This window comes from Rousettus aegyptiacus, unplaced genomic scaffold (assembly GCF_014176215.1).
Source record: "Rousettus aegyptiacus isolate mRouAeg1 unplaced genomic scaffold, mRouAeg1.p scaffold_m13_p_13, whole genome shotgun sequence".
Taxonomy (NCBI): Eukaryota; Metazoa; Chordata; class Mammalia; order Chiroptera; family Pteropodidae; genus Rousettus; species Rousettus aegyptiacus.
The window spans coordinates 59,408,845-59,423,946 of NW_023416288.1; the positions used below are offsets into that span (position 1 = coordinate 59,408,845).

At 35.4% G+C, this 15,102-nt stretch overlaps 1 protein-coding gene across 2 annotated transcripts in view; it reads right to left on the reverse strand.

Annotated features, from left to right (window-relative positions):
• The window catches only part of EXOC4 (exocyst complex component 4), a 632,532-nt gene that overhangs the window by 295,910 nt on the left and 321,520 nt on the right, over nucleotides 1-15,102 (reverse strand). Inside the window, exon 11 of one of the 2 annotated variants that reach the window (XM_016148763.2) lies at nucleotides 6,590-8,620. The exons of the other annotated variant lie outside the window; for it this stretch is intronic. Coding sequence (XP_016004249.1) covers nucleotides 8,527-8,620 — 94 coding nt within the window. The 3' untranslated portion in view covers nucleotides 6,590-8,526. Of the gene's footprint in view, nucleotides 1-6,589; nucleotides 8,621-15,102 lie in introns of those variants that run through there. 2 annotated transcript variants of the gene reach the window in all.

A 15,102-nucleotide genomic window follows, 5' to 3' on the forward strand; every position in this document is an offset into this window, starting at 1 on the left:
ACAGCAAAAAACCCAAAGGTTACAAAGAGACCAGAACTAAAGGGGAAATATGAATTCGTTTTACATTTGTAATGCCACACTTTAAGTACTGCTCGGTCAGTAGTATATTTTATTTTTTTAATGACTTGAGAAACTACAAATAACCTCTGAAACATGAAGAGTACTTGACCTATATTTCTATGCTAATCTTCATAAGACAATATTATTTCAAGCAATCCCTAACTGTAACATTGCAATATAAGAAATGAATTTGGACAGCCCTTTGGCTTTTACTATAATAGGCTTTGATCCATGCAACATAACTGTCCGGATAAGCATAATTTGATAACCTGTACAACTGCATTTCAAACTTTTAAAATGCTGAGACAACTTAATGCACATCATTGATGACAATGACTGGAAAAGCTGCTGTCACTATCAACACAGACTTATTTGAGCTGTTAATGGCTTGGGTTTGCCCAGCCATTAAATAATGATAACAGCAATAACTCTCGAGACTGATCATTTAGCTGCAAAGAGGTTCAATTCTTCAGTAAAGAGCTGAGGACAGGGTAAAATGTTGACTCTTGAATCCACTAGTTGTTTCTGGCATACGGAAGATACTCAGTAAATATTATTAGTATTCTATTTATTCTGTTGTATTGCATTTACTTGGATTGTTAAAGACACTACTCATTATATTACATACAAAGTATTATTTCCAAGAGAAGCTCTAGGAGATATTTCATTCTCTGGAATAGTTACTTTTATATTATGGATATAAGGAATCACATGAGGGAAATACAGTAAGTTCTCATTTAACGTCATCAACAGGTTCTGTGACTTTTAAGCAAAACAATGTATAACAAAATCAATTTTACTATAAGCTAATTGATATAAACAAAAGTTAAGTTCTTAGAGCATCTCATGGACGTTATGATATTGGACAAATAGACGTTATTTGAGGATCTGCTGCTGCTGTAGATGAGCATCTCAACACATTCACTGCCCACCTCTGACCAGCGGACTAACTACAACTGGTTCTAACTTTCTGAGCCATGGTTTCCTTTAGTTTCCTATCTCTCATATATCAGTAGTGTAGCTTACTTAGTTGTATTTTTAGAAGCCATCTTAAATTGCATATAGAAGAAACTATGTAAATAGTAATATAACAAAATATGTAAGGAAAGAGGGTATTTGAACAATTTCAGTGTGTACAGAGTATTGCGAATGAATGCTTCACTGGCAGAGGAAATATCATTGCTTAATTCCCCTCCCCCCAAAATGGCATCCTTTATTGTTTTAAATAAGTTTTTATTTTTCTATGACAGTTGACATACAATATTATACCAGTTTCAAGTGTACAACATAGTGATTAGACATTTATATAACTTACAAAGTCATCACCCCGATAAATCTAGTACCCATCTGGCACCATACATATTTATTACAATATTAACTATATTCCCTATGCTATACTTTACATCTATCCCCATGACTATTTTGTACCTACAAATCTGTACCTCTTAATCCCTTCACCTTTTTCACCCATCTCCCTAACCCCCCACCCACGTGACAGTCATCGAAATGTTCTCAGTATCGATGGGTCTGTTTCTGTATGGTATGTTTAGATTTCACATATAAGTGTCTTTTTCTGTTCGACTTATTTCACTTAGCATAACAGCCTCTAGGTCCATCCATGTTGTTGTGTTATGCCCCGACTCGGATCTCCACGAACCACCAAGAAGCCGACACCCATGCAAGAGCAAGAGGGAGTGTATTTCAGACTCGAGTCTGGACTGCGGTCCGCACACCAACGCAGCAGTGAGTAGGAGGCGGTCCCGAACTTGGGGCTTCAGGGGTATTTGAAGGGAAAAATCGTAAGCATGGGGAGTGATGTCTTGGCGTTACAGGATTGGTACAACGAGCTTGTCGCTTAGCAGGATTGGCTGGGTGATGGCGCCAAGGAACAAGGCGGGGAATTTGGAGAGTCACTTTCCATAGTCGCTCTGATTGGCTGAGTCTAGGGTGGGGTGATCGTCTCGTTATCTGCGGCTTTTCGGGAAACTGGCCTGTGCTTAAGATGGAGTTACTTTGGTTGTTCAGTTGCAGATGGCAAGATTTCATCCTTTTTTATGGCTAATATTGGATTGTATATATGTAGCACATTCTTTGTTATGGCTGAGCAATATTACATTGTATATATGTGGCACTTCTTCTTCATCCATTCATCTATTGATGGACACTTAGATTGGTTCTATATCTTGCCTATTGTCACTAATACTGCAATGAACATATGGATGGATGTACATGTCTCTTCAAAGTAGTGTTTTGAGTTTCTTCGGATAAATACCAGAAAAGGGATTACGGGGTTCTTTGTCTCTTGTTATCGCTTCTGTTTTAAAGTCTATTTTATCTGGTATAAGTGTTGCTACCCCATTTTTGTTTGTTTTCATTTTCATGAAATACCCTTTTCTATTCCTTTACTTCCGGTTTGCGTGTATCTTTCTACCTGAAGTGATTCTCTTTCAGGCAGCAGATATAAGGGTCTTGCTTTCTTATTCATTCAGCTACCCTTTGTCTTTTGATTGGAGTATTTAATCCATTTACATTTAAAGTAATTGTTGAAAGATATGTAGTTACTGCCACTTCACTATTCTTATTTATTTATTTTTTTCTTCTTCTTAAAGAAGTGCCTTTAACAGTTCTTGCGATACTGGTTTGGGGGTGATGAACTCCTTTAGCTTTTTCTTCTTTGGGAAGGACCTGGCGTTCTTTCATTTCTCAAGTATTCAGAGTGTAATATAAATGTCAAAACATTCACACAGGAACCAATGAAGCATCTCTTGACAAAGAAAAATGGACTTGGATCATGAAGCTATGACTTCTGAGATGTTTCGAATGACAGAGAGCTAAATTATATTTGTAGGTTTTATTTTTCTAATGCCGACAAACTACATTTTTACTAATCCTGAAAGATAATTTACTTGCTGAAGAAAAAATATTCAGGACATGTTCTTTTAGTTCCAGAGCTACTCGTACTGTTTATAACAGAGAATACTAGTGACTAACAAAATTGGGCACCATTTCTTTTCTTATCAGTCCCAACAGAGCAATAATCATCACGACACTATCATTCTGATGTAAAGTAAAATCACTAATCCACTGGGACTCAAAGGAAAAAGCTGTAAGGCATTGTTTAACTGCTGCCACTTTTTCCAATACATAGTTTCATTTCGTGGAAGACTTCATTCTATTTAATTAAATATACACACTGATCAAAGAAAAAATGCAAGTAGACAATGACGTAATATAATGCCAGTTCTATACACAGTGTGCCTATATGTAGGATTCTATTTTCAGCTGGTTTCACAAAAAGACCAGCTCTTAATTATGATATAAAATGTACTACCTTCTTCCTGGTTTTGGTGAAGATCCCTATAAAATTATGCAATGACCTCAGGACATTTCTATTGCATTATAACATATCTAAATTATGATTCTAACTCTGAGTTCAATGGCACATAAAGTGATGCTAAACAGTTATACTTTAGACCAAGAACGATATCCTCTAAGCCTACTTTTAAAATTAAATTTTACATATGTATATATGTACAGTTTGACAGATTTACAATACTAGCATTTAAAGATTTAATGCAAACATTTATGTTAAATAAATACCTTTATCCAACAGGTTGTTTTAAGTCACATTTAATGGCAACTGATAAGTAGTTATGCTAAAATAATGAATAATTGCTTGAATATATTTTAAGGCCAGATTGAAGGATTTAACTAGGTTTGAGAAAGAAAGGTTAGCATTTGTATTAATAGGTCCTGAGCTGTGGGGAAGAAACATTATGAAGCAACAGAGAAAGCAGCAAACATTAATTAATACAGAAATTTAGAACTCAAAATACATGGAACAGTAAGCAGAGGAAGTCAATTGTTAAACTTAGTACCACCCCAAAGCATAACTATTCTTTGCCTACGGATTAATCAATACTGTAGCAGCCCAGTCAAGTCTCAGTTTGTGCTAGGTGATTAAATGGAAATCATACTCTGATTACTGTACATAGTTAGATATATTAATTAGATCAAGTAACTAACACAATCACTGAGTACACCTGTTCCACACACAGTCCCTGTAGGTGGGGTGAGACAGAGAACTTGTCTACGGCATGATTCCATCCCACCAAGCTGGAGGTAAATGGACCAACAACAGACATCTAATCCAATGGCAGCCAATCCAAAGGCTGGCTAGAAGTCAAGATTATAGTCTTACTTTCAGAAAGCTGAAATTGAAATGAGGTAGTTAACGGAGAAAAGAGCAACTAAAGGATCATGATGTAGAGAAAGACTAGAAATGCCATGATGTGTAAATTAAATTAAAAAAAAAAAACCCTGAATTGTGAGAAAATGAGAAAATGAAACTACAAGTAGGAAAAACAAGTATGAAAGTGAATCATTTACTGGAAGAGTATCATTCACACTCTGTTGCCCCCTTCTGTACAGTTTTACGTTTACTACCGTTCCTGTGTTTCCCTTGCGTTTTTAAAATAACTCCCAAGCACATCACGTACGTGCCATAACCTGTAATTATCTAAGTGAGCATTCCTTGCTAAGAAAAGATCCAACCACGAAAACTGAGCAAAAATTTTACCAGTGGATTTTAAAACTGAGCTCGATCTCCAAGTCACTGTCGTCTCCTAGATTCAGTCATATCCATTTGACCAAACTACCGTTAGCGAGAAGAATAAAGATGGTAGTAGCGGCCTTGCAACCACCAGTCTTAGCAAATTTATAATCAGGAACGACTTCGTGTCCCACCTGTCTTTCTTCTCTCCTCCTCACCCCCACATACATTCCCTCCTGTCCCATTTACACTCACGAGGACTTCATTTATTGTTGACAAATCAGACTGAATGCCGGGTGTCCGAGAAATGACAAGTAGTCATCTTCAATAAAATGTGGCAGACTATTCGTTACTATAGATACTCAGAAGATCAAAAGATTTTAAGAATATAAAGAATTTTCAATGGTATTCACCAATACTATAAAAGCTCAGAGTCCACCTTCCTCATTTTCAAGCAACATATACCATTCATAACAATTCTCAGACTTTAGCCATAAGGTTTCATATCTATTTCACTACTTTGCCCCCTCCACTCCAAGTGGCCCCACCGCCAAGGCTCAAAATCTCCCAGTCAAGCAAAACTGACTTCGTCCCACCTGTTTTGATCTTTTTCCAATGTGTTAAACTATACATTCAAAATAAAAGACAGATGGGAATCACTTTATCTCTAGCCTCTAAATTCTTTCAGACTATTTCCTTCAAGGAAATGTCCACAGCTTCCTCTTAACACCTGTTCGTTAAACATTACAGAGTTAAAGACTTAAGTGCAGTCCTTACTAATTACATTCCTTTTCCTTCTCCACTCCCACCCCCGGAAGTAACCATTATACGGACTTTACTGTCTATCATTCAAAATTGTTTTTATATTTTACGCATGCATGGCTTGCTAAAGGATACACACAGAGATCCATACATATGTACACTTTTTCATATTTTTAAACTTTTAAATGAATGCCATCATACTATATTCTTTGCTAAACATTACATTTGGGAGATTGATGCATGTGTATATGCACGGCTCCCATCAATTATTTTTTAATGCTGGATAGTATGAGTAGCTTTTTATCATTACGACATATCATAAAGCATTATCAATCCTTCAGATGAACAGTCAGGATATTCTATTTCTAGTTTTTCACTATACTGACTAATGTAGGTTGTACTTCGTTGGTAAGTAAACTATTTTTTTTTTCTGCTGTTAATGTCTTTTGCCTGCTTATAACATCTTATCTTTGACTTTGGTGTCCTACCGTTTTATTTTGCTGCATCTCGGTATGTGTTCCTTCTATCTTTCCTGCCTGAGATTTATTATGTTTCTGGGATCCAAGGATTTGTGTAATTTATCAATTCTAAATTTTCTCAATTTCTATTTCTTTAAATATTGTCTCTTTCCTACTCTTTCCATCATCATCTTTTGGGATTTCTTTTAAATGGATGTTAGAACATCTAATCCCATCTATTCCAATTACCTAGTTCTGTGTTAAAAAACAAACAAACAAACAAACAAACAAAAACATTCCAAAGCATAATGACCATTACTATTCTGTGGGTCATGAATTGTGATGGGGCAGAGCAGAGGTGAACTATGCTTGTTCCACGACACCTGGGACCTCAGCTGGGGATAACAAAATAACAGGGAGTCACCAAAAAAGCTGGGGCCGCACGCTCCAAGTGGTTTGGGAGTCTTCAAAACATCACGTCCTCGGGATACTGGATCTCTTTCAAGGACAGAGACTACGTCTCAAGATAGCAGTAGTATCAAAAAATCTGTGGTCCTTTTGAAAACTGCCATAGCATCCTACATATCTTCTGTTTCACGTTTTCTAACTCTTTTGTCTTTATGCACTGCATTTTAAGTAATTACTTCGGATTTGTCCAGTAGGTAGTCAATTTTCTTGAAGGTGTGTAACCTGATGTTTGAACCATAAACAATTCTCAATGTGGATTAAAATTTTCATTCCTAGAAGTCTATTTGGTCCTTTTTTCAAGACTGCCGTCTTTTTTTTTTTTTTTTTTTTTAATGGTCTCTTTTCTGTTTTGGATAAAATTTCATTTTTTAAAGGCTTGAAACTCACCAATTTGTAATTCCACTTCTAAAGTTATCGGAAACTAATTTACCTGCTCATTTTTCTGCTTCACTCCAGCTCACGGTTACATATTACTAGGAGTTATGGACTCATGTTTTAGGAAATTTTATCCATTGGAAGAACCAAGGAAGACTTACTTACATTGAGGGCCTGCTCCTCTGGGGAAGAATTGTTTGCTTTGCCAGGACAGATTTTCTTGTCATCTCCCTTTGCCGATGAGTGAGTTTTTTCTATTCTACCCTTTTAATGAAGGTGTAACAAACACTTCAAAACTCCTATGCTTTACATGGTGGTTTTAATTCTAAATTCCTTCCTGTGCAGGCCCAAGGTCCTGTCTCCAGTAGTGATGCAGCTGTTAAAACTCAAACCTCTTGGTTACTGAGAATGACAAATGCCCCCAAGGTAGCTACGATATCAGTATCAGTTTACTGCTCTGGTTTTTAGTTTTTGTTTTCATCCCTAGGAGACCTCTTATTCTCTAACAAGGTCAGCAAATCCATCTAAAAGGAAGTTTATTGCATTATATCTAGCATTTCTAACTGCTTTGTCCTGGGAAATTTTCCAGACTTTTTAGTTTTCAACCTTGCCAGGAATCAAAGTCCTTTCATTTTATTTTTATGTGGTCACTTCTAATGTTCTTTCTTCTCCATTTCTTATAATTTAGAACCCACAAATTTTTCCCATATTATGCAAAATCATTTTACTTCATCAAACCAAATTATTTTAAAAATTAGAGTAATTTGGTGTTTTTTAGTTGCCAATTCTTAAAATTGAAAGTTAAATAAGAATATAGTAATTTTGTATTAAAATTATTTGTCTTAATAAGCATATCAAGTTTACATACAGTAATGTTAAACCATAACTTGTGCATCATTTACAAAGTTAAAAGAGTGTACTAAAACTGACGCTTTAAAAAATTTATAAAGGAATTAATTTTAATCATTATGAAGGATGAATACTTTCTCTTTCATTTGTAAAATACTACTGTCAAAGGGCAGAAGAATGATATGACATCTAGAGACATCTTTTCTGAGCTATCACCAGTCTTCATACAAGTGTCTCATATGTATACTAAGTAGCATCCTCTAAAGTTTGTTAAGGCTGAGATGCCTCAACTGATTGAATAAACAAAACGTGTTATACTGTCAGAAAGCTATATCTTTAAAAAGCAAATGTGACTTTTGTGACTTTCTAAATGATTTAGGACTGCTAAACATATATAAACCAACTTGAGTGCACAATGCGATCACCTGCTCAAAAGCTATGTTAAATAAAAAATAAAAATTTCTATTTTCTAGGTATTTTATTTTATATGCTTATCTTTTGGTGTTTAGATGTATAGGTAAAATATTCATCGGCTTTTCATATTTTGATGTTAATACATATTACCTTTTTCCATATGAATGTGTCACAACAGTGGAAAGTATTTTAATAAAGCTAGCAAAATTACTTTTCTTGGTTCAAGAATACCTAAAATCTCATCTGAGTGCCCCAAAATTGGGTAAAAGAGATATGTGCTGTGCAGAGACCATAAAAGCTATACAAAGGCTAGGGCTTCTAAATGGGGATTTTATGGGAAATTATTTTCGTAAATTTTAATCTTAAATAATACTAAATAAATGATCAGTGAAAGAATAATAATCACAATGTATTTTATTTGATTCAAAAGCTACAGATATTAGTTATAATGGATCAGATGAGCAAATTACAAACCATTCATTCTTCTGTTGCCAGCCTCTGACAGTTTAATATATATGTTAGATACTGAGCCCTGAGATATGAACAAGTGCTGCATATAAAATTAGCACACTGAGTTAAATTAACAAGTCAGATGTAGAATAAACTGTGAACTTGATACTGATCAATTATGCCCCAAGCAGAACAATCAAGGAGTGCTATCTTCGAAAGTACACCCATTGACCTGAAAGAATGAGAAACAACATGCACAGTGATTTTACTCTTTCTAATCTGTCTGATAACACTAACATAATGTGTCAGCTGGAATGAACCATGTAATATAAACAGATAGGGAAGGAGAAGGGAGGTCCTGCAAAGCAAGCCAGGAGTAAAGGAGAGATGACATTCAAAAGAGTCACAAGGCTCAGAAAATCAAGATGAGAAGGGTGGTCTTTCAAAGGACCCCCATACTTCCCCCCTTTCAAAGAATGACAATGTCTCTGAAAGATCAGAATACCAACTTGTTTCAAGAAAAGCATTTCATGGTGTTCAGCACGCAAGGAAAACCCACAGATCCTTTTGCCCTGTGTAGACAAGCTCCTTTCCCTTAAAAGAATGAGTTGCTGCTTGAGAAAATAATGTTTCAGGACCCAGTAGGTGTAGGTTTTGCATCGTTTTGACTGAAAGCCTCGGTCCCTATGGGATGGGAAAGGGGTTTGCTCACAAATGCTACTGTATATCTGGTATAGGACTAGCAGGCAGTGGAAAGCTGGCTTATGGAATTGCTCAGGGCAAGCTCCTCTTCCGCAATGCCATGCTGGGTGTTCCTTAGTAAACTTTGTGTTCTGCACATAGTAAAATAATTCTTGGAAATAGAGCAAATGGTTAGTTTGTGTATTTTTAAAAATATGAGCTTTACCTCTCTGTCTCAATTTTCTCTTCTATAAAATGAGGATAAACAACAGTGCCTACCTCACAGGTTATAAGTTCTAGTTGTAAGGATTAAATAAATGAATATATGCTAAGTCTTTAAAACAATGCTAAATGCCATTTCATAAATATTAGCTATTCTATTATTATCTTAATCATGCTTAATAGATTATTTGTTCTCCTGACTCCTGTATCATTTATTAAACTTGTAAATTTTTATATTTTTAAGTCTCCTTCACAACCATTTTGATATAGCATTTCTCCCCCATAATACACAGAAAAGTATGTGTTAATGTAGATATTTAAATATGAACATCAGAATTAAGAAAATGTAAAAGTAGACCTGCCAGAAGAAAGAGAGCCAGTGAAACTAGAGAACAGCTTTTCTAAAAAAGGAAACAAAAGAAATTAAGTCAAAATTTCATATGGTGTCTTCAATAAATGGTGCTGGGAAAATTGGACAGATAAATGCAAAAAAAATTAAACTGGAACAGACTCAAAATGGATTAAAGACTTAAATGTGAGACCCAAAATCATAAAACTTCTAGAAGAAACATAAGCAGTAAACTCTCTGATATAGATAACTGTCATTTCTTTTCGGATATATCTCCTCAGGCAAGAGAAACTAAAAGAAAAAATAAACAAATGGGACTACATTAAACTAAAAAGTTTTTGTACAACAAAGGAAACCATCAACAAAACAAAAAGACAACCAATTGGAAGAAGATATTTGCTAATGATACATCTGATAAGAAGTTAATATCCAAAATATATGAAGAACTCATACAACTGAACAACAAAAAAACAAACAATCCAGTTAAAAAAATGAGCAGAAGACCTGAGCAGATACTTCTCCAAAGAGAAAATACAGATGGCCAACAGACATATGAAAAGATACTCAAGGTCACAATGAGATATCATCTCACACCTGTCAGAATGGCTATCATCAATAAATCAAAAAACAAATGTTGGCGAGATTGCAAATTGGTACAGCCACTATGGAAAACAGTATGCAGGTTTCTCAAAAAATTAAAAACAGATAGACCTTTAGACCCAGCAATTACACTCCTGAGTATTTATCCAAAGAAAACCAAAACGATAATTTGTAAAGATCTATGCACCCCTATGTTCACAGCAGCACAATTTACAATAGCCAAGATGTGGAAGCAACCTAAATGCCCATCAACAGATGATTAGATAAAGAAGTTATGGTTCATACATACAATGGAGTATTACTCAGTCATTAAAAAAATGAAATACCATTTGCAATGAAATGGATGGACCCAGAGGTTATTATGCTGAGTGAAATAAGTCAGAGAAAGATAAATACCATATGATTTTACTTATATGCAAAATCGAAGGAACACAAAGAATAAACTAATCAAAAATAGACTCACAAATATAGAGGACAATCTGGTGATGGACAGAGGGGAGGAGGGTTGGGGGGCTGGGCAAATGGAGTGAAGGGTTAAAGAAGTACACATTAGTAGTTGACATATGGCCATGAGGAAGGGGAGCACGGCACAGGGAATGCAATTAGCATTAATGTAATGGCCAGGTGGAGGGCCAGAGGAGAGAAAGGGCAGTTAGTGAGATCGTCTTATAAACTACATAAATGTCTAACCAATGTAGTGTATACTTGAAACTAACAAAATAAAATTTTTAAAAAATCAAAAAAATATTTGATGAAACCAAAAAATTTCCATATGGTAGCAAAATTGGATCAGATTAATCAATTTTTTTAATTATACGGATTAGATTTTTATCCCTTACACACAATTGAATATAGTACATAGCATGTCACCTCTTCTAAATGAAGTTGTCATACACCTGTATGCTGCTTCCCATGTCCTAGATGTTTTATCATTTTAAAATAACTGCACTTACAGAAGAGTTGCAGGCAGTACAGAGTTCCCATCTACACTCCACCCGCGTTCCCTTATTTAACCATGTAATTACCCAAACTAAAAGGTTAACATTGGTAAAATACCATTAACTACAGACTTTATGCTGAGTTCCCCAGTTTTTCAATTGATATCCTCTTTCTGTTCCAAGGTCTAATCTTTAATGTCACATTAAATTTAGTTGTCATATCTAAATCTCCTCTAATCTATGACAGCTTCTCAGTCTTTGTCTTTCATGGTTTCAAAACTTTTGAAGAGCAGTCACCAGTTATTTCATTTCTTTGATGTTTTCCAGAGATTAGACTGCAGCTATGGATTTGGGGTAAGAATATCACAGAGGTGAAGTGTGAAGTGCCTTTTTCACCTTATCACATCAAGGGATACAAGATATCAATAAGTAATACTAACGGTGACATAAACTTGGACCAAAGAGATGTCTGTCAGGTTTCTCTGCCACTGAAAAGTTACTCTTCCTCCCTTTCCAGATGTGACAGGTGTTGGACATAAGTCACTGTGTCCAGCTCATGCTCTAGGGCAGGGGAATTACTCTGCCTCTTAGAGGGAGGAGCATCAAAGAACTTCTGGACTTTGGTTAAAACCACCACGATAATTAATACTTTAGTAGAGACACACTCAGGCCACATAAATATCCTCTTTCTGTAACTTAGGTGTTTTCAAAAGTCATTTCTACATATACCATTTCCTTTGGCCTTCACAAGAATCCTTTACTTTAAAATAAACCTGAAAAAGATGGATGACTCGCTGTAAGCAAAAGGGAAAGTAGATTCCCAAATTCATGTTAAAATTGTAAACCTACGAGGCAGTGCTAATTATGTTGCTTAACATAAGTACAGACGAATTACACTGTCCAAACGGCCAATGAGGACATAAGTAGGCATTCCTCCTTATTTAGATTAACTCACTCTACTGAAGACTGAATTTGAATAATAGAAAATAAGGAGGATGGCTGGGTGGGGCTATGTCTGCACAAAATCACCATTCCTCTGACTAATGTCTACTTGACTTTCTTTTCCTATAAAATAAACTAGACTCTGAACTACCTTATCCGTTTTTCATAGAAGTCTGAATCCCAGCGGGGGATATTGTTTAGGCTTAAGCCTAAGATATAGTTTTAGATAAATCTATCTTCTAATTCTTGAATCATACCTCATTCATACTGTCTTAAAAATGTTAGTGAACATCTTTAGTTAATACTATACCTGAAAGTTCATAACATTTACATTCTTTAAAAAAAAAAGTCTAGATAGAATATTTTGTAGACTTTTAGATAATAAAGTATTTCACATATAATTCCTCATCCAATCCTTTTAACCACATAATGAGATAAACAGGCAGGGAAAACAGACCTTACTTTCATTTTACAGATGAGACTTCTAAGAGTTTAAGTAGTTTACCTAAGACCAAAATATCTAGTAACCAGTAGAGTTAGGCCTTAAAACTAGCTTTAACTATATTATGCTGTAAATCTATATTTGGCCTAAATAGATGAGTATTCACTCTATTTATATTTGAGTTTTCTAGGATATATGAATGTATCAGATCATTTCTTTTAGATAAAATGCATTCTTGGATACTATATCAGAACTCTTGATACTTTTTAAAATCACATTTTTTTTTTTTCAAATCATAAAGCATCTGCGCATCGGAACAAAAAATATAGAAACAAATTAAAAAATAGAAAAGAAAAACTGATACCCAGGGATAACTATGTTTATTTTTTGGTATATTACCTCCTAGTAATATTTTACATAATTAAGATCATATTATGTCTATAATCTCATGTTCGCTTGAAACATACATACTTCTCTTTGCTAATAAGAGCTCTTTGTGGACACAGTTTTAACATGCCACTAATAAAAATAGCAAACAGCCATATGCTGCAGACACGAGCAATCACTGTTGTCAATGCTTCACATGTACGAACTTGTTCAGTCTTCACCTCAGCCCTACAAGGTAGGTATGATTATCTCTGTTTTACAGAACAGGAAAGTGACCTAATGGCTATACTACGATACTACACTATCTGAAAATATCATAATTTAGTCTTCTCCTTATTTCTTGATGTTTAGGTTGTTTACAATTTATAAAATTGTAATGAACATGGCTAATGTTAAATTCTGAACATGCATGTATTATGAACGTAAATGAATGCTGGTTTGGCTACAACTGTGGATTAAGTAAGCTGAGAAAGAAACCCAGTCTTTATTAGACATTGCTGAAAAAGCGGTACCAAAATAAAAGGTCATAAAAAGCAAGGCTGCCTTTATATTTTCAAGTATGTTGAACTGCCTGTCACACTGACTGTGAGCCTCATGGCCAAGAACCTGCCACATCATCTTTTGCCTGAAGAACGGTCATCGTAGGTGACACCACCTCCCTCCATAGCGCACCATTCGGTGGTATGCTTTCGGAAAAGAAAATTGTGACAGAGAAAAACAAAATTACTCATGTATGGTCAGTCAACAAACAGCCTGCTGGATCAGAAACATCACGTAGGTTAACTGTTCTGGTCTGGCAGACAACACTGCCTTTCAACTTTAAAATTAAATGCAATGCTCTTGCGTCCTTCAAAAATGCTCTTCTAGACGCAGTGGAAAGACTGAAGCCTGTATTCCAACCACAGCGAGTGTAAGCTCAGGCCCAGTGAATGCGGACGCTCAGCTCTGCTCAGGCCGGTCTGGAATTGTTTATAGGAATAAGGGGGGTGGGGGGGGGGTCCTCTTTTATCATAAATACAGACTTCCCTTGGTTACAGATACAGAGAACACTTCTTAAAAACAATTTCCCCTTCGAAACAAGTCTCCATCACTCAAAAAGATATCTGGTGCTAAAATGCCCTTTACCCGCTTTATTTACAGGAGAAACAGGACAGAAAGAGACTTTATGCTCTCCGCAGTCTAATTTCTCTAAGCTGCAGCCATTGATTCTTTCTAAGTTTATTTATTCAAAACAAAAGCCCAAACAATTCTTTTTTCTTGGGTCAGCAGCTTACTGAATTAACATCAATCATCAAAGGAGACAGGGCTGAAAGAAGATGGAAGCCCATTTTCTCAGAGATTGATTTTTTTTTTTTTAAAGCCAAAACACACAGGCATAAGCAGGAGACTGTTTACCATCGAAAAGATTCAACTTGAAAGTCACAGCCAAAAACTGGGCACTCACAGAACTGACCAGGTTCCTTGAAATCTTAAAGAATTTTTTTTAATCACTTAAATTTCTTTTCTGATGGCCTGTGAAAGTTTGATTACTTCCCTGTATAAAGCCCACTTGAATAGCTAAAAACAGAGGGAGGGGAGGTTCCAAAAGAGAGAAGTAAATCAATGTTGTTGTTTATTATAATGATTTTCTAATGGCGTTCTCTACTTACTTTGATGTCTTTAAAGTGGGAAAAGTTCATCAAAGACCACTGTGATTAGAGGCTTATATGTATTTAGATACTACCTCTGGCATGTTTTAAAGGTGATTTGCTCCATAGGTCCTAGCAAAATTATTCTTTGAAAACCTCGATTTGCTTCTTGCTAGGAACTCAGCTCACTCATTTTTTCCTTGCAGGTGGGGTTAGAGAGTTCTTCCCTGAAAATGAAGTCAGAAGGGTCAGCATTCCTAAGACTGCTCTAAAAACTGGGAAAAGTAATTGGTTTATATCCATTTCACTTCCTGTCGCATCAAGGGAATGTGTTTTTTTCTTAGAGTTTTTCTTGTGATTTATGTAAGGTGAGGAGTGTATTACACCGAGCATGTATAAACTATTGGCCTCCTGTTTCGGGAGGATGTGCTTTATTCTTATGTTATTTTTAAATGTATGCCATATTGTTAAATTACTTTTAAAAGAAAATGTGGGATTTGCAGTCTAGGATAGAAGTAAATGAAG